Source organism: Penicillium psychrofluorescens, assembly GCF_964197705.1.
Source record: "Penicillium psychrofluorescens genome assembly, chromosome: 6".
In the NCBI taxonomy this organism is placed as follows: Eukaryota; Fungi; Ascomycota; class Eurotiomycetes; order Eurotiales; family Aspergillaceae; genus Penicillium; species Penicillium psychrofluorescens.
In genome coordinates this window covers 2,268,038-2,289,236 of record NC_133444.1, presented here as the reverse complement: position 1 = coordinate 2,289,236, position 21,199 = coordinate 2,268,038, and the positions used below count along the sequence as shown (strand labels likewise).

General features: G+C 52.4%; 6 protein-coding genes across 6 annotated transcripts; 2 read left to right on the top strand and 4 right to left on the bottom strand.

Annotated features, from left to right (window-relative positions):
• Window positions 1–27: 27 nt before the first annotated feature.
• PFLUO_LOCUS9334 (uncharacterized protein) lies at window positions 28–933 on the bottom strand (the record flags this gene model as incomplete). Its single annotated transcript, XM_073787151.1, has 3 exons — window positions 28–636; window positions 687–834; window positions 890–933. The coding sequence occupies 3 exons, from the start codon at window positions 931–933 to the stop codon at window positions 28–30; spliced, it is 801 nt and encodes a 266-aa protein (XP_073643335.1).
• A 6,983-nt stretch (window positions 934–7,916) lies between these two features.
• PFLUO_LOCUS9333 (3'-5' exonuclease) lies at window positions 7,917–8,897 on the top strand (the record flags this gene model as incomplete). Its single annotated transcript, XM_073787150.1, has 2 exons — window positions 7,917–8,239; window positions 8,291–8,897. 2 exons carry the CDS (start codon window positions 7,917–7,919, stop codon window positions 8,895–8,897), a joined length of 930 nt encoding a protein of 309 aa, XP_073643334.1.
• A 297-nt stretch (window positions 8,898–9,194) lies between these two features.
• On the bottom strand, window positions 9,195–11,072 carry PFLUO_LOCUS9332 (uncharacterized protein; the record flags this gene model as incomplete). Its single annotated transcript, XM_073787149.1, has 3 exons — window positions 9,195–10,149; window positions 10,214–10,723; window positions 10,792–11,072. 3 exons carry the CDS (start codon window positions 11,070–11,072, stop codon window positions 9,195–9,197), a joined length of 1,746 nt encoding a protein of 581 aa, XP_073643333.1.
• Window positions 11,073–11,547: 475 nt separating this feature from the next.
• On the bottom strand, window positions 11,548–12,990 carry PFLUO_LOCUS9331 (uncharacterized protein; the record flags this gene model as incomplete). Its single annotated transcript, XM_073787148.1, has 1 exon — window positions 11,548–12,990. The coding sequence occupies one exon, from the start codon at window positions 12,988–12,990 to the stop codon at window positions 11,548–11,550; it is 1,443 nt and encodes a 480-aa protein (XP_073643332.1).
• Window positions 12,991–13,671: 681 nt separating this feature from the next.
• Window positions 13,672–17,234, bottom strand: PFLUO_LOCUS9330 (uncharacterized protein; the record flags this gene model as incomplete). The annotated part of the gene is made up of 2 exons (XM_073787147.1): window positions 13,672–16,966; window positions 17,035–17,234. 2 exons carry the CDS (start codon window positions 17,232–17,234, stop codon window positions 13,672–13,674), a joined length of 3,495 nt encoding a protein of 1,164 aa, XP_073643331.1.
• A 1,562-nt stretch (window positions 17,235–18,796) lies between these two features.
• PFLUO_LOCUS9329 (uncharacterized protein) lies at window positions 18,797–20,844 on the top strand (the record flags this gene model as incomplete). Its single annotated transcript, XM_073787146.1, has 2 exons — window positions 18,797–20,528; window positions 20,582–20,844. 2 exons carry the CDS (start codon window positions 18,797–18,799, stop codon window positions 20,842–20,844), a joined length of 1,995 nt encoding a protein of 664 aa, XP_073643330.1.
• Window positions 20,845–21,199: the final 355 nt, after the last annotated feature.

The following is a 21,199-nucleotide window of genomic DNA, read 5'->3' as shown; positions in this document are numbered from 1 at the left end:
TCGGCTTCAACGTTCACTGGACAGATATCACTCAAAGATCTTCTTTTCACTTTGAAGGGTGTTAAAGACATCCTTATCATGGCCATAAATCAGTCGTGCACTATATAGTCTTTGAAGCCTGCGGACCAGGTTGAGGCTGCGATACCAGGCATTGTGGTCTCTTGCCAATCCGCCATGAGGGTGCCCCAGTTCGTAGTTCTCCGCAACGTGGAACTGATCAGTGGTCCAAATAAAAGTGCCGTCTTTTTCAAGATTAACCTGCATCATGCAAAGTCCAGGTGTATGGCCAGGAGCATGATGGAGAGTGATGCCCCGGAAAAGATCCAGTGTGGATTCGGTGAAAGTGTTCCATTTTAGCTTTTCCAGGAGCATATAGTGACCCATATACACACCAAGGTCTGCGCCAGTTGCAATAGCCCAACATGCGTGCTTGAACTCTTCTTCATGGACGTAGATGGGCACGTCAGTGTCCACAAAATGCTCGAGTCCTCCCGCATGATCGAGGTGAAGATGGCCGATTACAACGGCCTTGATATCTTTGATATCATATCCAGCTGATTTAATGGCATTTGGGAGCTTCTGGCCCTCAGAGTACTCGATTCGCGGGAAAATATCATTGAGAGGAGCACCCCAGTTCTGCTCATACAGTTAAAATATATTACAGCAAAGGGAGCATTGAAACGTACCACTTCGAGGTCTTCGGCGCACCCGGTCTCGAAGAGAATCAAACCAGCATCGGGATGCTCAATCAATGCAGAAAGCACAATCAGGTCACGGCGTTTATTCACTGGATTGAGGTCGCTGAGTTTGCTTGTGTTGCCACCTCGAAGAATCCTAATGACCAATTCATTAGTACTTGAATGTTGCTCAAGAACACTCAGCAATGTACCATGACTCGTCTGCTTGAAGAGTGCCCAGGTCCAGAATGTGCATCTTTGTTCCAGAGGGACATTTAAATGATGGGACGGCTGCCGAAGCCAGCAAGGCGGAGGAAGTGGCTGGAGCAGACATATTATGGGTGGTAGTAGTATATTAGAGCAAAATGCAAATATGCGCTGGTGTCTGTTGGCTATGGTGAAAGATGTTCACAGGTAATTGGGATAAGAAGTTGAACTGTTTTTTCAACAAAGGGACCCCTTCTCCGCATTCCGTGTATCTATAAACCCCACTTCCTCCCCAGGTCTTTGATCCTGCGTGTGACTGTCGGGTTCCATCCCCGACGCGGATTTCGGCCCCGGGTGGGGGATATGGTCACCACATACGTTTTTGGCCCACTGATGTTACAAAGTCAAAGATTCCAAACGTATGCCAATAAGCAGTAAAACAAATCAATCGACAACCAAAGGATAAGAAATAATCTTCAGAGTGACACCTCGAATTGCGATACAGAAACTGTTGTTCTCCGGCAAATTGTATATCGCTTCTTCCAACCCCAGCTTATCAACAAGAAGAGGTTTGTCACGCAAGTCTTTTGTATCATCAAATGCAATCCTCTCAATTCTGTATGAGAGTGAATTTCCCATTGATTCGGGAGTTGACCTAGTCTCTATATCAATTTGAACTTCAAGAGGGCCTGCGGTAAAGAATGGCGATGCTCTTCTCGTGCTGAGTCTACCAGAGATGATTTTCCGGGGGCTAGCGCATAGATAGAAACCGCAGAGTCACTCGAAGACTCTCGGATTCTTGGAAGCTTACTTTCCCGCTCCAGTGTGTTTGCAACCAGTGGGTCACATTCCACAGACTCCGGACTTAGAGAAGGGAAGATGACAGATATGGCTTTCTCTGGTGTTGGAGGAGTTACATCCCTTTGCCTCACGATGCTAACCGTAGTTGCCGAAACTGAGAGAGGTAGAAGATTACTTTCATTAGGCTGAGGGTAAATTTGTCCCCGGCCATTACCCCGTGCCCCAATAGTTTGTCGAGCTTGGTTGATAAGGGCCTCGTTGAACTCTTGCTCCAGAGCTTTGAACTGCAAAAGCGCGGGTAGTCTCCAGCCAGGGTACAACCTTCCGTGGGTTCGTGATGTATGCATCTTTCCATGTTTCTCGATGAAAGTGCTACACAAAAAACAGGCATCTTTGCTGGAACTGATGACACGGGGAAATAATTCCGGTGATTGAATTTCGCAGTAGGCAATGAGCTGGATCTCAGCGTGGACCTTGGCTTCCTTCAAAGTTTTCATTGTTTGATCCGAAAATCGTTCACTAGGAGTCTTAATCTTGTCGGGGTTTATAAAGCGACATATCTGGGAAAGACTATATCGCTGCCCATTGATAAGGCCTAGCCGGGACACCATAGTCGGAAGACTGGGAGAGTATTCAGGACTGTGAAGTCTGTCGTATACCTCACGAGGCAGGGTGGCGAGCCGAGGCTCCATATTTCGGACAAGGGGGAACTTTTTGGCGAAGCGATAGAGAACCCTAGCTGCTTCTTGATATCTAGAGACTTTTCTAATGATGTTGAGTAGGCAGCTTGCGAAATTTGAATCTTGGACAACACCAGATGCACCGGATGGAATCAGATGAAGCAAATTCGGCAGGTCTTCAATTTCGTTTAACTGACAGATTCCCTCCACCAGTTCACGAAGACGAGGTTGGACCTGATGTTTGGACCAGTTATTGACTAATTGAATGACCTTTTTTGACTCCGATATGAACGAATAGGAAATGTCCACCAAATTCAAATTGTGGGCTTTCTCGGAATTTATGCATTGGATGCCTAGTATCGCCTTTTGCAGAATGGCCTTGATCGAAGATCTAGTTCCTTTTCGTTTGGTTGAAGTAAGGCGCAACCGGCAAAGGATCCGGGGAGAAGTCATTGCAATGATCGAATCAAGAACCTCTTTCTTAATGTCCGAAGAGTTACTGTATTCTGCCAAGGATAAATTAGCCGATACTAAAGATCAGAGCAGTAATAACTAACCGTATTGAGGTTTTCGAAGCACACTGAAGATCTTATCAAATCCATCTTTCAAATCTAGAAGGATGCTATCCCCATCACTCCACGTTCTCTTGTTTATAGCCAAAAGAACATTCAAACATTCTCTAGCAGGATCTTGCTCAACACATATTGCCGGAATGTAGTCAGAGCCATCTCTGGTCTTAGCAAGAAAAGAGAGGATCTCCACCAAGTCGCGTTCCTTTGGAAACGGCAGCATATATCTTTCATTCGACATCTTTAACTGGCTCGTCTGCTTATGCTGTGGTGATTTAGGGACGTCGTGGAGAAGATAATTGAATGCAATATTCTCAGCGCAGGCTACGGCGGGTACTCGATGCAACCGAGCCATTTTGTGAAATGGGCTATATTAAGAGTGTTCAACAGAAATTTGTGGCTATAAAATAATGAAGGTAGTGAAGAGAGAAGTCATTGTTTTTTCTAAAGTTGGGTGGTTGGGCATTATCGAACTGAACGGCTCTTCCATGAGAAGCAAACAAGACCGAGCGACCCACAATGCACACCGAGCCTCGGGAATATGACCAGTCTGATAATATGAGCAGGACAAAATGCGTTGGAGGGGGGAGGCTTGATTTCATTGGACTCTGTGACAAAGATCCCTGTCGCAGCCACCTCCTGCGAGCCCGGCGGCAACAGCGCCAGATGCGACATAAATGGAAACGAATGAGAAACTCGCTAAAATTAAACCCCCTACATGATTCACCTGTAGCCAAAAAGCTAGAAAACTAATCTACAATGGAGTATAGCATTCAGAACAAGGTAACTCCGAATATAAGAAAGCGATGCTTCGCTAACCCTACTGCATAAGTGGAATTTCTGCGCATTCAGATTCCTTTGGGTGAAACCGATGATAGTATACTTATCAGCTCAGCTTCATAGTTCGGCGCCATAGCTCGTATTATCAGCTAGTGGCATCGACTCGTTTAACAGTTCCAGCAAGGTTTTGCGGAGACGAATTTGTGCCTCAAGTGCCCTTGTCGAAGCTCGAGAGACTTTCTCAAGAGCCTTGTCCTTTTGGACCTCTAAAATTTGTCGGCCACGACTAATGCGATGGCAGTGGACACACTCGTAAAGCCAATTTCGGATTGTCATATGTCCCGAAATCTATTATGCGTTGTTACTGCGATTGTCAATTATTCCATATAGGGCCATGATTCTCGCTTCTATAATAGGAGTGCGACTTTCTCTAGTTTGGTTACCCGGAAACTGTTTTGTTATTATTTTTCTTATTATATTTGATTTATTATCCATATCGAGCCTGGAGCTACCATAGACAATAAGTCACAAGACAGAGAAGTCTAGCAGGCCTTACTCTGCTTTTCGGTTCCTCTGCCCTATTACTTCCTTTATAATAAGCGTAACTAGCGAATTCAGGTTTACAAGAGAGACTAGACTAGTCCTTTTTACTACTATAGCTATCTCGGAGGGGTCGTTTTGATGATCTAGTGAGAAGCATAGGTGATCCAATAGATAAGGGGGTCTTTAGCCCTATTTGTATCGGAGGTATGAGTTCTAGTGTGCCATTTTTTGTCTATTTTGTTAGTTACAGTTGGTGGCTCATAAGGGGGAAAGAAAAGAAGAAGTGAGAATAGATACAAAGTTCCGACAAAGCTAGAGTTCATGAGGTCATTGGATCGTGTGCTGCGGGGCCTCTTCCTGACTTCTTTGGCTATAGTGAAAGATGTTCACAGGTAATTGGGATAACAAGCTGAACCATTTTTTCAACAAAGGGGCCCCCCTTCTCCGCATTCTGTGTGTATTTATAGACCCCATTTTCTCCCTAGGTCTTTGATCCTACGTGTTACTATCGGGTTCCATTCCTAACGCGAATTTCGGCCCTAAGTGGGGATATGGTCACTACATACATCCACCATATACATCGTCCCGTTTGCTATGTCCTAGAAGCTTAGAATGCATGCAAAGCTCGCGTTCCAGCAGGCGCCGGGTTTAGTGCGCAACAATAGAAACGCGACAGGGAGTCACGTGCAGCCAACCAGACCCTAGCATTCTCAGCCTTTATGAGCAGATACTGCTACAACGTCGCGAAGTGAAGGAGGCAAAAGATGGCCGGTATGCGAATGCGCCTCACAACCTCATCGTCCTCGCCCTTTTTTATTGTCCGACCACGTTGTTTTCGAGCACCTCCACTGCTCCATCGACTGACCCACACGGCACACAGTCAAGCAATTGAAGAGCAGACCCTCCCATTCTATCATCGAAGATACTATTACCCAGTCAAAATTAACCAGGTTTTTAATGATCGATATCGGATAATTGCGAAGCTTGGTTATGGCGCCTACTCCACTGTTTGGCTTGCGTGGGATGAGAGGTATTATAACGCTAAAGTTATTTTGATATTGGAGCCTGTTGCTAACTTGAAACCCAGGGCGAATGAATATGCCTCGCTAAAGGTCTCTGTGCAGATCGACAATAATAATGCCGAGCCTTCTCCCGTTCTCAACGAAATAAACATGCTTCAGCATTTGAAGCAGTTCGCTGATAAGGATCATCCTGGGCTTGACTTTACAAGGCTTGCGCGTGATATATTCGAAACAGAAAGTCTCTCTGGTCGCCATTACTGCATTGCATATAAGCCTCAAGGCAACAGTGTCCGCACATTACAGGAGACGTTTCCTAACGCAGTGCTCCGTAAAGCTTTAGTGAAATCTTTGATACACCGCCTATTCTTCTCTGTGAACTGGCTACATGCAACTTGCGGTGTTGCCCATACTGGTAAATCCACTAATATATTCCTTAAATATCTACTTACGGATGAACAGATATTTCACCCCAGAATGTCTTGATGGAAATTGATGACGACACTAGTCTTCAAGATATTGAGGACCAGGAATCCCAAGATCCAAGCTTGCCGATAACATCCACAATTAACGGGACTATGCCGGTAATCGTCTACAAATCGAGACCTACCATGCCAGAACTCTCCGGTCACCCTATTCTTACAGACTATGGTCAAATGCGACTGGTCGAAGGATGCGTGAATCAAGACTGGTGGATGTCTGATCTATATCGTGCCCCGGAGGTGCTCTTACATCTACCATGGGGATTTCCGGCTGATATATGGTCAATTGGCGTTATGGTGAGTTGAGTTGGGCACAAAATCGTAGGTTATATGCAAGCAAATCATTAACTGGAGTTCTATGATACAGACCCTCGAACTTTTGGAAGGAAAGAACCTCTTCGATCCGATTGACCCTGTTCATGGTCAATATGTACTTCCATTGGCTTTAGCACAATGTATCGGATATCTTGGCCCCCCTCCACTGAAAATCATTCAGAAGAGCCCCCTTTTCTCAACCTACTTTGATGCAGAGGGTAAGCCTCACTCGCCTTATCCATCCCCCTTGTCAACGCCTTTATCTCACTGAAAGCTGTCTCAGGGAATTGGGTCTCCGAACCGCCGGTACCAAAAACCTCACTCGAGGACTTTGTCACGACAATCCCACCGGGACAGGAGAAAGACCAATTTTTGCGGTACATACGGAAAATCTTGACTTGGGACCCGGAAGTGAGAGCCACGTCAAACGAAATTATACCAGACGAATGGCTTATGACGCCGGTTGAAGAGATGCTGTAGGGAGACCATCGAGTGCTTTTGGATCTAGTGGTACAGCATTTTTGACAGGGGTCTTAAGCCCTATTTGTATCGGAGGTATGATGTCTAGTGTGCCACCTATTTTGTTAGTTGCAGTTAGTGGCTCATAAGGGGAAAAGAAGAAGTGGGAATAGAAACAAAGTTCCACAAAGATAAAGTTCATGAGGTCATTGGGTCGCGTGCTGCGGGGTATCTTCCTGGCTTCTTTCCTCGACGTTATTATTTTACATTTCCTCACTCCGTCGCAAGAATGGTAATTCTCAACGTCGCTTATTCCGAGCCAGTGAACTGCTCTGATCCCTCCACTCTCACCTTAACCCAGGAACAAATCTGGAAAGGCTTGGAATTGAAGGCCCGACGCCCTCAAGTCTTCATTCCCTCTTTCGATGACTCCCGGGTGCTTGAGGAGCGGGAGAACGGCTGCTATATTCTGAGAGAAGCCCATGTTGCTTCCGATCTTCGCGAATCTCCTATGGCAGGGAAATGGACCCGAGAAGAATGCAGATTGCATAAGCCAGTCATGGTAAGGGATTCATAGACTCCGAATTGGCCTAATAGTTCTTAGAGGGCCTTTAATCTTCAAGTGTGGTCTAACTAAACAGAGCCATTTCACGCTGCCTAACGGGTCGATCATTCAAAATATTTTGTCTACGGGGCCTGACCAGGTTTTGTACCTGACTTTTACATATCAATGGAATTTTCCTGATATTGAGCCGGGAACACCAGAGGCACAGAAGGCTTGGGATGACCATATGAAAATAGCGATATCCTCCGTTCAAGGAACAATCAAGGCGTTGAGAAAATTGGCGGAAGAGCATGAATTGTGACTCAAAGACAGGAAGAACGAAATGATGATGTAAATTGTCAATCAAACTGAATTGGAATTGCCAGTATTATCCGGAAGGTTTAGTTCTGACTAGTACCTAGTAAAGGGGTATAAATCCCAGCGCCTACACCTATCCGCTCTATGTTTGCCTGGAGTGAAGTTATCCATGGATGTAGAAGAAGGGATGAAACAGGCAAACACGTCTGACCTTTGCTGCTACACGAAAAAGGCACAATGAGAGAAAAAGGCTACACATGATACTGCAAACTATCCGACCAAACCAAATTAGAGAGGCAAACTCTAGCAGGCATCCTGCTTCGGATGGTTCTTGCCATCCAGAAGCCGCTCTTAATACAGAGCGTGAGAAAAGGTCCGAGGTCCATATCTTATCGCGGAAACCGAGAAAGATGTGGGTCCTTAAATTTTCCCCGATCAACCTTCCTCTTTCTTCTCTTCACCACCACTTTTACTCACACAACCACAATGCGTTGACCTCCCCAGCACATCGATTCAGCCGGAATGGACGTATCTGGCCTGTCGAGTAACTGGAAGAAGTTGCAGGCGACGCTGAAGAAAGGGGGCGCCTCCACTACCACAGCCCCGGCCACCAAGAAGCGCAGAGCCGCTGCCGACCCCGACTCCGCACACGGGACGCCGAAGGAACGCAGGGTCCCAGAAACAGACCGGGCAGTTACAAAAACGAATAAGCGAAAGAGAATGTCTAGTACGGGCGTGGACACAGCAGACGTCGCGGTTCCTGCGCGAAGAAAGTCCAGCGCGGGCAGTTCTGCCGCGGCTCTAGTGTCACGGACGGCGAAGGTCAACGAGGGCCGCTCTTCGACGTGAGTCCACCTCTACCGGTGCCACAGTGCTTCTTGCTAACGATCGACCAGCGCCGAACTAGGGAAATACGTCGCAATGGACTGCGAAATGGTCGGCGTCGGCCCTCACCCGGACAACGACTCCGTGCTTGCGCGCGTCAGCATCGTCAATTTCAACGGCGACCAGATCTACGACTCATACGTGCGGCCCAAGGAGATGGTCACCGACTGGCGGACCCATGTCAGTGGCATCGCGCCGAAACACATGGTCGAGGCGCGCTCGCTGGAGGAAGTCCAGCGCGACGTGGCAGACATCATGGACGGGCGCATTCTAGTAGGTCATGCCGTGAGCAATGATCTGGATGCGCTGCTTCTGGGCCATCCCAAGCGCGATATTCGAGACACAAGCAAGCATGCGGCTTACCGCAAGATTGCGGGCGGTGGGTCGCCGCGGCTGAAGGTTTTGGCGGAGGAGTTCTTGGGGTTGACGATCCAAGAGGGCGCGCATTCGAGTGTGGAGGATGCTAGGGCGACGATGGCGCTGTATCGGCGTGACAAGGATGCGTTTGAGAGGGAGCATTTGAAGAAGTGGCCGATTCGAGCGGCTGTGGAGAGTGCGGAGAAGGGGGATGGGCAGAAGAAGAAGAAGAAAAAGAAGAAGCAGACGCGCAAGCGATGATGTTTTTGTGACTTGATCATATACCCGAGAATTGCATTTTATGGAGTATCTGTTTGAACCATTTATCATTCCGACGGTTGCCAGTAGATGGTGTATACTTTAGCCTGGCTCTTTATGGATTAGGGTCGAGTCAATAGCAGATTGAAGGCTGGAGGAGAGGTCGGTACTAGCGTATGGCTTTGCCTGAGGGAGTAGAAATTATGTCCATATCGTGTATACACATTATCAATTTCTATATCTATATATGCATTTGATTGAATCCTGAGGAAAAAGGCAACTTTGGAGGAGTACCGTCAATTATTTTCGTTCCGGTCCTTCCAGTGCTTCAGTCTCGGCCTCGGATTTCGGATGCGACTCTCCATCCACCGGGTCCGGACCAGGATATTTTGTAGCAGACTCATCAAGAGCAGCCTTCTCACTAGCCACATCGACAGTTCCCTTCTCAGCCTGCCCAACTTCCCCACGCTCACTCCCATCCGCAATAGAAGCACTCTTCTTCGAAACCGGATCATCACCGCCCTGCATGCCCAGCGTCAAGAACGGCACAAAGACAAGAGACAAGCCCGCCGCCGCCGCCGCAAACCAGTAGACAGAGAGATACGGCCTGATACGCGGCGTGTCGGCAGTCATCTGGGCAGCAACGGAGTTGTAGACGGAGGTGGAAATGCCCAGGCCCAAGTTATTGCAGAGTTTGTTGACGGTGTTGAATATGCCGCCGGCGATGGACTGCTGGGAGGGCGGAAGCGAGGACATAACGTACATATTGGTGACGTTGAACTGGATATCCGCGCCGACGACGACGAGGAGCAGTGCCGGGAAGATGAATGCCCAGTAAGTCGTTTCGGCGTTCATGAAGCTCAGAATGAGGAATGACGCTGTGTACGCGAGCGCGGCGATGCCCGTGAGCAGCTTGTTGCTGACGCGGTGTAGAATTAGGCCGCAGACTACGTTGACGGAGACGCCGCTGACGACCATGGGGAGGAGGCGGACGGTGATCTCGAGAGCGGTGCGGTGCTTGACTTCTTGGAGGTAGAGCGATAGCCAGAAGGATATGGATGAGAAGCCGGCGAAGCCCAGACAGAATGTTGCCATGAGGAGAGAGAAGTTGCGGTCTTTCCAGACCCAGAGGGGCATGAGCGGGTGCCGTGCGCGGGACTGCCAGTATATAAAGCAGGACAGTAGGATAATGCCGACGATAAAGAGGGCGAGGACGTAGCCGGTTCGCCAGCCGTTGGGGGCATCGCCTGCTAATCTGTACGGGTATAGTCAGCACTGCCAGTGAGAGACGTGGAAAAGGGGGGAAGGGTATGGCGTACGAGAGCGAGCTGGAAAAAGCAGCAAATCCAATAATAACAAGAACTGTGCCGAGCAAATCGATCCGCTTAATGGAGTCCCAGTTAACCGGCTTCCTCTGGAACCCATCCGCGGGCACAGTCCACAGCGTGAGCGCCGTGAAGATGGCATACACAACAGATAGAGCCCAAAAAGAAGCGCGCCAATTATATTCGTGAGACGCGATGCCGGAAATAATCATACCGCCCACAAATCCGAGCGGATTCCCAGCACTAAAGCAGGCAAAGGCACGGTTCTTGCGTTTCGACGGTTTCTCATAAACGGCGCCCAGGGCACCGACGGCGGGCGGCACCACGGCCGCGGCGAAGAGACCCAGGATTCCGGAGAAGACGTCCATGTAGATGGCATTAGAGGCAAATCCGGCAATCAGCAGCGCAATGGTGAAGCCCGCCATCCCGAAGATGAAGAGCGATTTGCGGCCGAACATGTCGGCCAGTTTGCCGAATGTCAACAGGAAGGCGCCGCTGCTAAGACTGTATGGATGGATAGAAGGTCAGCGATGTCTGGCGGTGGGCATGGGCAGATATAAGGGAAAACATACGATGCACCGGCATTGATCCAGGTGATCTCCGCAGAATTCATGTTCAGGTCCTTGCCAATGGACGCTGTCACACCGACGATGGCGCCCTGGAAGAAAGACTGTTGGCCAATGGCCATTGTGGCCGTTAGGACGAACAGACATTCTTGAAGGGTGCTGCTGAAGCACTCGGGACGTTGTGCATAGTTGCGCTGGCGATCTTCGGCGGCCAAAGCCACTTCTGGACCCTTTTCCTGATCCATAAGATTGGCCGCCGCCGGCGGTGGTAGCTGCTCGGTCGCCATTCTTGGGCGATGCCCAGATCGAGACAGATTCAAAAGATGTATGGGAGTGATCAACGGTTGAGCATGGCAAAATCCACAAATTTGTACCGCAGTTGGTCGAGTGATAGTAGGAATTCCGCAGCTCGGGTCAGGGGAGAGAAATCTCCGACTTTATAGGAACTCGCCTAAGTGGGGGCCTAACTCCAAATGGCTTGCTAGCTACGACCAACGAACCCTCGAGGACATGCACTGTGCGATGTATGATGTCGTGGGTGCAACAATTACAGAACAAAACCCCCCAGCACGACACCGCCAAAAGTATATGCTGAAAAATCTCCTTTGTCAGCTGCGGCGCATTTCCGCCTCGCGTCAGGCGGGCCAGATTTTAGTAACTAAGACCGAGCAGCCTCGATAAGATCCGGGGTGGAGCCACGCTTGTTGCGCACGAGCAATTTTCCCCTCGGACTCGGGCTTATCAATCAGTCAAAGGTCGGAGTTATCGAATTCGGGGTATGTCTGTCCAACATTGGCTGGCACTGAACTTAATGGCTTCGTCGCCGCATGCCCACCACCCGGCTGTTAGGTTGCGGGCGAATACCTCGAGCGCGGAGTATGGGACAATAGTAAAATTGTATTTGTCGGAAGAATCAGAGGTAAAGAACACTTCCTCGAAGATGGCTTTCAGGTTCGGTTTGCGAGAATGAAGGTCTGGCACGGCGGCAATGACTCGTCTGATGATGGCGGTGTTGGCCATGTCCTCCACCTCGTTTCCGGTAGGCATGCGACCAATAATCAAGATCTCATACGGCCTGCGCCAGAGACCATCAAGTGTTGAGATCGGCTGTCCATCGGTAGTAGTCTTGATCCAAATCCATTCTTCGCAGACGCAAAAACCCGCGCTGCGCAGAGAATCGTACGCTGCTTTGCGAGATCGTTCGGAGTTGGTCACCCATATAGCTGCGAGAGATTGTCGGCTCTGAGCAGCAGCAGAAAGGTGGTGGTCAGGAACTGTATTCGTGCACACTATATCGCTGTGGACATAGCTATGTGCCCTGAGGATATCCTCCAGGCGCTGCGTAAGTTGTTCCATCCCGAAGTAAGGATGGGTATTGTAGTGGCCGCTGCGGCGGACAGACCGGTTCGGCCATGGCGGATCGAGGAGCACGAGGTTAAACCGGTGGTCCTCTGGAAGACCCGGGATGGGAGGAGATATTTCTGGGTCGGAAAGAGGTAGTGTGCAGAGCACGAAGCTCGACTTTGGCGGTACGATGTAGGTGCGTGTTTCAGATGCCTGCGAGCCAGAATCAAGACCAGCAACATTCAGAAAGGCGGACTCTGATGATGAGGGATTCTTCACAATCCCCTGAAGATCCGCCAGTGACTCGAACGTATTCGACGAACTTGACGACAGAACAATCGGCGGTTCGCAAGGATCCCCATGTCCTCGTTTCCTCTTCCTGGAACCGGAACCAGAATTCTTCAACAGCTCCCATTTCTGTTGCTGTCGTTCGCGTTTGCCGTCTTTTTCATCTTCATCGAGTACACACCGCGGAAGACACCACTCCCTCCCAGGAGAAGACTTTAACGCGCCCCGAATCTCATCCAGAGCATCTCTTACAAGCGGCTGCACAATCTCCCCATGAAACCGCCTCTCCTCTTCCGAGAAACGCTGCAAGAGCTTTGCGCGCGCCGCGGCCGTCTTGGGCTCTGTGGAAGACGGGTATGGGGCTCTGAGAGGCGGTGAGGAAATGAGATATCTCTTTTTCTGGTATGATGCTGTGCTTAATTCAGCAGAGTCTTTTGATTCTGGTGGGTCTTGGCCCGGCGCTGGAGTCCAGTTCTGCGCGAGGGCGATAGAGGTTGGTGTGTCGATGAGAAAGACGGTGCTCTGGGTGTTTTGGAAGATAGTTGCGGATGCCTTTTTCTTGGGTCTATTCATGGCTGTTGGCAGGATTTCCCGGCCGCGGTTTTAGGTGGGTGAGGAGCGAGGTTAGTTATCGGCGGCGGGAATGCCGGAAGATATAGAATCGGACCAAACATGACCAAAATAGATTGAACCCCTATGGTTGTCTGTCTACCTTAGTTACTCAATCCATGTAGAAACCGCTTATATTCATGCCAAACTACCAAATCAAATCCAAGATGCACAGTATGGTCATTCAACCCGCTGCTCCAAAGACGCAGAGAGAAGAACCGTGTCTTCCCCCAACAGACAGACAGACAGACACCCCAGCCGCAAAACTTTTAGATACCCTCTTTAACAACCCACCCACCCACCAACCAATCCCTCACACCCCCCCAAATCAATCCTCGCTTCGTATCGTCATCGCCATCGCCACGTCTCCTCTCTCCCCCCGCTCAGGCGGAAACGATCCAGCGTCCGCCCAGGCGAAAGAGACGAATGAAACCTCCATTGCCTTGACTTTCACAACCACAGCACAGCAACGCATACATAGCATAGCCAGAAACAGATTCCGCTTGATCTCCAAAATGTTTTAGAAAAAAGAAGTCAACAGAAAAAGATTTATACATGTAGATGCGAAAAAAGCAGCTCGATTAGAAAAACGAAAAGATTTCATAGCCAGCCAAGCCATGCGACCTTCAACAGACAGACAAAAGATCACCGCCGGCCACGTCGGCCGCCGCCAGACTGGCCTTGCACGGATTGCGCGGGGGAATAGAACTGCGGGGGGTACTGGTACAGCTGGGCTGGGTTGACGACGGGGCTGTACTGCTGCGGCGGGTAATGGGACTGGAGCATAGGGCTCGGGCTCATCTGGCCCGGTGCAAAGGATAATGGGGAGGCGGCGTGCTGAGTTGGCAAGGAGCGCAGGTTCTCAACTGAAGGCGAGCCGCCTGGGTATCCGAAGCCAGCAGCGCCCGGCATGCCGCCGTACATACCGCCTGGGGAAACACCGCGGCCTTGAGAGGCAAGGTAGGCCTGGTACTGCTGCTGCTGCTGGCTGAGGGAGGCCACGGGGTCATGGCCGAAGGCGGCGCCGTTGAGTCCGTTGATGCCGTTGTTGGAATATGCGTCCAGAGGCGGTGCGTTCGATGTATCGGCGGACATAGGCCGCGAGGGGTCCATATTGGACGCAAATTGTCCACTGTACTGTCTCTCCAAGGGTTGCTGCGAGGAGTAGTTGGAGGCGCCATGCCGAGAGGATTGGCGATGTTGGGATTTCTCCAGGATGGACGGATGACCTCCTGCTCCCTCGCGTCCGTGGTGATGTTCCCGGCCGCTGCCGCGCGAAGAAAGGCCAACCTCATCCATCAAACGTTTGTAGCCCTGGCTTGGGGATACTTTCAGCTTGGTGAGCACCTTGGACACGTTCTTGACCACATCAGATCGCATTGACTCGTCGAAGAACGGCGTGGTCAGGACCTTGAAAATCAAAGTAGCTCCCGAGGTTTGGTCACTGAGGATCTTCTCCAACACCTCGTCTCCGGGGCTGAAGAAGAGAGCTTTCAGGACAATGTCCCGAGCCTCCGCCTCGTTGCGTTGGTTGATCACTTTGAGGACGGTCAGGTAGGCGACCTTGTGAGTGCAAAGATGGACAAGGTGAGGAACCAGCCTCGGAGCGAGAACGGTCCGGCGACGCGGGAATGTACAGGTGTCGAGGAACCAAGTCAGCAGCAGGGCCCCGTTGGCATTAGTGGCCAGCTGCACACTGTGAAGGGCGATGGCAGCCGCGAGCGTCCGCTGCTGATCCTTTGTTGCGTGGTGACTCTCCAGACAAGCTCGCATCGCGCGAGCACCAAAGCGGCCCTGAGAGACCTCCCACATACGGCTCAGCATCGTCTCAAAGATGAAATTGTTGTAAGGGGCGCCGAAACGAAGGCAGCACTGCAGCACGTAGTTTCCGTACTGGTCGAGGAAAAGCGGAACGGTGTATGGCCGCAGGGCGTCAACAATCATATTGATCTGGGTCGGAGTCTTGCAAACATCGATAATCTTTTGGGCAGCCCAGGTTCCGTTCTTGTGGACACCGATTTCGGCAAGGTGAGGCGCGATGTGGGTGAGCATCTGCTCCTTGGTTGATTCACTGCAGAATTCAAAAAGTTTCTGAACCACTGTATTCCCAAGGTAATCGGAGGCGAGTTCTGCGATCTCGGGCAGCATCGAGGCAGCTGTCTCCTCAATCTCTTGGATAGAGCAGGCTCCGTTGTCAATTCGCTTCCGAATATCACGCAGACGAGGCGCGTCAAACATTCTCGTCTGATTCGGTTCAGGAATGGGAGGGATTTCGTCCTCGAACGCCTGGAAGGCGATAGCACTTTCAATGGTTGCGGTGATGTTGCGGCAGTCATCCTCGGTAGCACCGAATTCTTGGACAATAGGCACCATCTCCGGTAACAGATCCTCGAGCGCGGCAATCTGCGGCACCACACCAAGAGCTTCAGCCTGATCAGTACCGTCGCCTGACGCAAAACTGGACTTGAAATTCGGATCCGGGGTCGGAGAAGACTGGACGCCATTTGCACCGGGTGTGCCAGCTGCTGAAGCGCCAGGAACCTTGGCGTAACCGATCCTCACGGGTCCAGCACCAGGGAAGATCTCCTTGCCGTTCAGAAGGGACCTGGCTTGCACGGCACTCTCAATGCGTTCAAAGTTGACAAACCCACAGTTCTTGTGAGTCAGCACGCGCGTGGACTCGATCTTCCCGTACATGCCAAAGATGGCCTCTAGAGACGTCACAGTGGTCGAAACGGGGATGCTACCGATCCACAATGCTCGCGTAGGCCCATCCTGGTTGGTCTCGTCTGCCATCTCGCCGGCAGGCCGCATACCGACGGCAGCACCGGCACCAAGGTGCAGCATCTGAACCGCTTCGGAAAGCTCATCATATTCACCATTCTCCGCGAGCTGCAGATCCGCAGCGCTGTAGCTGTTATCCAGGCGCGAAGGGGTGGCGAGGTAGTTCCGAATCGAGGAGCGTTGGGGAGGAGCTTCCAAGATGCCAGCCGTCCGAGCCCGAGGCCGGGAGACCGACGCATGGTTGGCAAAAGCCTGAACGGCAAGGTTGTGCTGATGGATTTGGGCTTGAGTGGCGGCCAGTTGAGCGGCTGTTGCGGCCGCAGACGGCGTGAGTGTACCGGAGGCCTGAGAGTAGCGACTTTCATACTCCAAATCCTCATCATCCGCGTACTTCTCCTTGGCGTTCACCGAATATGACCGGAAGCGACTATTGTTCTTCATCATTGCCAGCTCAGCTAAGAGAGGCGGCAGTGTAGAAGCTTGCTGCTGCTGTTGTTGGTGTTGGATCAGCTGTTCCATTGACGGGCGCGCAAGGGTAGCCCTTGCTTGCTGCGGGGTCTCCGCCAGGCCCAGATAATCCAGCGTCTTCACATCGGTGTCCGCAAGTCCGTCTCTGTAGAAAGATGCCTGACTGGGCGAGGTAGGCCCATCGGAGGAGGACTGGATGCTGGACAAGGTTGTAGCACGATCGCGACCTGTTGACCAGTTCGTGGAGAACAGAGACGGGCCAAAGGGGCTGCCCGATGCCAACAGACTGCTCTTCTGTGGCATCGAGCCAGCTCGAAGACGTGACAGCATCGCTGGATTGGGGGCCGCACCAGAGCTGGCCACTTTGGACCCCGAATCGATTCCGGACACCCCCGGCGGGCGGAACGGGCTCGTTGAAGGCGTCGGTCGAGATGTCTGTGACATGAAAGGCTGTTGGAGATCCATTTCACTCAGGGTGCCCATCGGAGGGAATCGTGAAGGGACGGTGCCCGCTCGGGCTCGTCGACCGGTGGGGTTGATGGAGCCATCCGAGCCGGGGATCAGGTCCGGGAAGCTATCTTGGCTGGGAGATTCGGGGATATTCTCGCGCAGGGGGGTGGAGTGGCCGCTGGTCGGGGGACCCCAGATGCTGGGAGAGACGCCTTCTTGTGCCTGGATTTCGCGGGCTCTGTGGTGGGAGGCAAAAATAGCAAAACGTCAGCCAAACCTTCCTCGATCATGGAACAAGTTTCCTACCGTTTCGAGTATAGACGAGTTCCCAAATCATGCGAAGGGGATCCAGCCCCTAGTCGTGAGCTACCGATCGATCCGGCAGAGGTGCCAAACGGTGCTTTCGAGGTCCCCGATCCAGCCAAGTCGTTGGGCGAACTGCGCCCCGTCGAGGGCTGACTGTAGTTGAAACTCATCTGACCTTCAGGCCGTGAGACCGGCAGCATTATTGATTACCAGCGGGTTGCCTGTCCAAAAAGGCAGTATTCTATGTTCCTTCCGCTCTATGCCTTTCCACACAAGGGCGCCAGGGCGAAACTGGCACAGCGAGTCGACTGCTCAAACGTATGATCGCAGGTGTGCCGAAGACACCATAGAAGTTCAGGGACGACGTCGAATTCCGCGAAGATCCGTGGATTGGCGAGAAATGTGGTCGCAGCCTGCAGGTGTGGAAGATGAAGTCAGCGAGTGTTTGGACGAGGGAAGCGGTTGCCACCAGTCTCACACGACCTCCCCGTAGAGTGTAGGAGTCGATCCGAACGTTCCGTGAGACGAGGAGACCGGCGCACCAGGATGAAGGCGAAGGGATCGGACTCGGATGGGGAATCTCACTGGTTCAAACACTGGTGTCTCTCCGGCCAGTGTCTCGCAAGTGGATCAAGCCGAGGATGGGAAAGTAACGATGTCGCTTGATGTCGGAATCCAAGAATCGCACATGTAAGCAGGAAAGGGAGTGTTGGGCGAGCGGGGAGGGGAGTGGATGGTCGTCCGGGAGTGAAGGGATCGATCGAGGTGGCTGGAGCGACAGTTAGTTTGGTCTGCGCGGGTCCGGCAGTAGGCGCCGGGTACCAAGGGCGACTGACCGAAAGGACGTCCACCAGGATAGCAAAAAGAAAAAAGGAAAAAGAAGAAAGAAGAAGAAAGAAGGAGGGTTAGGGAAGGGAAGAAGGGAGACGGATAATGAAGAAGGGGATAGAGACGAAGACGAGGTTGCGTTGGGGCTGGCCGGGATGCCCGAGGCTGATGTGGTTGGTGGATCAGACACGGTGTCGGAGGGAGGTCCAGTGCTCAGCGAACAACGGTGATGATTCTCTATTTACTTCTCGTCTCGGTCCTCACGATACTAATAACTAATGAAATCATATAGCTGATCGGTGACTATTCCGAGAATAATGGCACAGCCCCCCGGATCACCCTGCCCATCAACCCAGCCAAGCTTCATACTGGCATACTGATGGGAAACCGAAACAAGGCCCCGCATTCCCTGCGTCATGAAGGGCCGTCCCTGAGATGGGGGTCATGATGCAATGAATGCAAGGGAGTGGAAGGGATATCCTGGTGAGGGAGAGTGATGGCGGATTGGATGATTACGGGGATGGGTAGGCCTATGCTGGAGAGCCCCGGAGTATCGCTCAGAGTATAGCAAGAGTAGGGGATCGGAGGATTGCAGAGCCGTGTCCAGGAAACAACAAGCATGTTCGTCCGGGTGCCTATGAACGCTGGACCAGTTGATTGATGCCTGAGGCAGTAACGACACCGCCATAGAGTCCGTGGCTGGTGCGCAACGCCGCCACACTTGGATTCCCTGCAGTTCGCGCTCGCACACCTTCCTTGGACATCTTCCCTGCTCCCCCACGCTGGTTGGGATTCGGCTCCTGCATGTTCCTGTTGATATGAAAACTACGCCACCATCTTGACCGACCTTCCCTCAATTCCCTCACCGAAGCCCATCCCCATCACGCGTGTCGACCCGATCGCCGCGACAGGCACCTCCGATATGACAGACACCATGGATGAGGACCCCTCCTCGGGGGTCCAGTCCTCCTCCGAGGAAGAGGAGCCGATCGAGTCCCTCATCCGCGGTCGCGCGAAACGAAGCACCGCCGGACTACACATGTCGGCCCTCCTCGAGGCCGCGGCCGATGACGACCTGTCACTCCTGTTCGAGGAAGTGGACGATGACAACGAGTTCGCGATGGAGGCCGCGGCCGCCGAGAAGGAAGACGACATGCTCGACTCGTCCTCCGACGATGACGACGACCAAGGCCCGGACGCGGGAAACGACTACGAAGGAGAGGAGCAGCTGCAGAAGGAGGAGCGCAAGAAGCGCAAAGCACAGAATAACCTCCGGTTCGAGACCTTGCGCAAGCGCGTCAAGATCGATCCGACCGCCGTCTCCTCAATGCCTGCTCCTCCGGCTCGTCCGAAGAAGAAATCCGAGCGCATCTCGTGGATCCCAACGCCTGAAGACGGGCCGACGCGGTCCTCGTCGCGCAGACAGACGATGCATAACAAGGAACTCACGCATGCGCGTCTGAAGGACAGCCAGGAGAAGCGGGTTCGGATTATTGCCACGATGAAGGAAGCGGAAAAGCGCAAGGCCCATCTGAAGCCCAAGGAGATGACGCAGGAGGATCATCTGGTCGAGGCGGCGCGGACAGAGCGGCTGAATAGCAAGACCGTGAATCGATGGGAGGAGGCCGAGAGGAGAAAGGCGGATGAACGACGGCTGAAGATCGAAGCACTCCAGAACCGTCGTCTGGATGGGCCCGTCATGTCGTACTGGAGTGGTCTGGCGACCTGGGTGAATGGCCGCCTCACCCGTGTGGGTAAAGTCGAGGTGAAGCCCAAGCCCAGCAAGGAGGAGCTGGCTTTGAGGAAGGCAAAGAAGATGGAGAAGGAGAAGGAGGAAATGGAGAGGGAAGAGAAGGCTGCTGCGGAACTGGGAGCGAGAGAGAGCGCTGCAAATACAGCAGCATTACAACCGCAGCCGGATAGCTCTGCAGCTTCAATATCCGGTCCAGCTTCGATATTACCGGATACAAAACCTCTTGATCAGCCTGCAGATCCAGCAGCCCCTCCTACAGCAGTTCCTCCGCCGTCTGTTGAAGTACCTCCCAGCACGCCGCAGGAAGAACAATCTACGGAGGGTCAAACAGCTACAGCAACTGTGGTGGCGGAAGAACAAGATGAAAAGGCGGACACAGAGACTCCGAAACCCACCACCGAACCCTCAGCGCAGAAGCTAGGACCTGATGTTGAGACTCCGGTGCATCGTGAGCCGTCGGCATCTAGTTCCAAGTCCACCCTGCCGGAACCCTCCTCCATCGAGAACGCGGATGCCATGGACATGGACCAAAGCACGGCCCCGACTGATGCCATCAAAAACACCATCGAGTCACAGGCACCGACGCCGACGACGGCCGAGGAATCCAAATCCAAAGCAGACGAATTGAGCACGACTACCCCCGACCACGGGGTACCGAACGCAGATGCACCTGCAACCCTCGCACCTTGGGACTCGGCTGATGCCATCCCTCTTGAGAACGCTGCCATCCAAGAACCTCTCCCTACCGATGGCGTGAACGGCACTCCCTTGCAACCTGCGATCCCGCCACCGCCGCCCGTGGTCGAGCATACCGGGCGCACCCTCACCATCCTGGAGAATTTTGACGACCGAACCGCGCACAGCAAGCAATACAACATCTACTTCAACGCCAAAAAGCCTCCGCGGCTGACCAGTATGTCGCAATCGTTCTTGGCCGCTTGACTCACTGCTAATGATGTTCTACAGAAATCTCGTCATCGCTGTGCGTCATCACCTCACTCCCGTCGCGTTACCGGGACCCGGAGACATCGCTGCCGTACGCCAATTCGTACGCGTATGGCCAGATCCGCCGCATGCTGTCGCAGGGGCATACTTGGAGTGCGATGCTGGGGTGTTTCGTGGGCCCGGCGGGCGTCGCTGCCCGCGGCGTGCCTGAGCGGTTTTTGGGCGATGGGACGGGGACGAGCACGACAGCTCCCAATAAGGGCGAGTCGGTGGAGCCGTCGTGATCCTTGTGCGCGTCAATCGACACCCTATTTGGAGATTCTCTCACTCCATTCGACCAGAGTCAGAACCACTAACGTCACGATGGAAACAAAAAAAAAACTCTGCAGCCTGGCATGTCATCGACTGTATGTAGACCCAAAATAAATATCCTCTCACGTCTACCCATCATCCTGGAACCCCGGGTCGGAGCCGGCGGTGGCCCTGGGTTGCGCGGCGGAAGGCGGCGGGAGTTTAAAAAAAGAATTCCCAGATTCGAGCCGGTCGCTGGAGTCCTGACGAAGGTAATCTGGTCGTGAATCATACTGATCACCATGATCTCCGGGTTTCTTCCCACCGGCCCCAATCCTATTCTTTCAT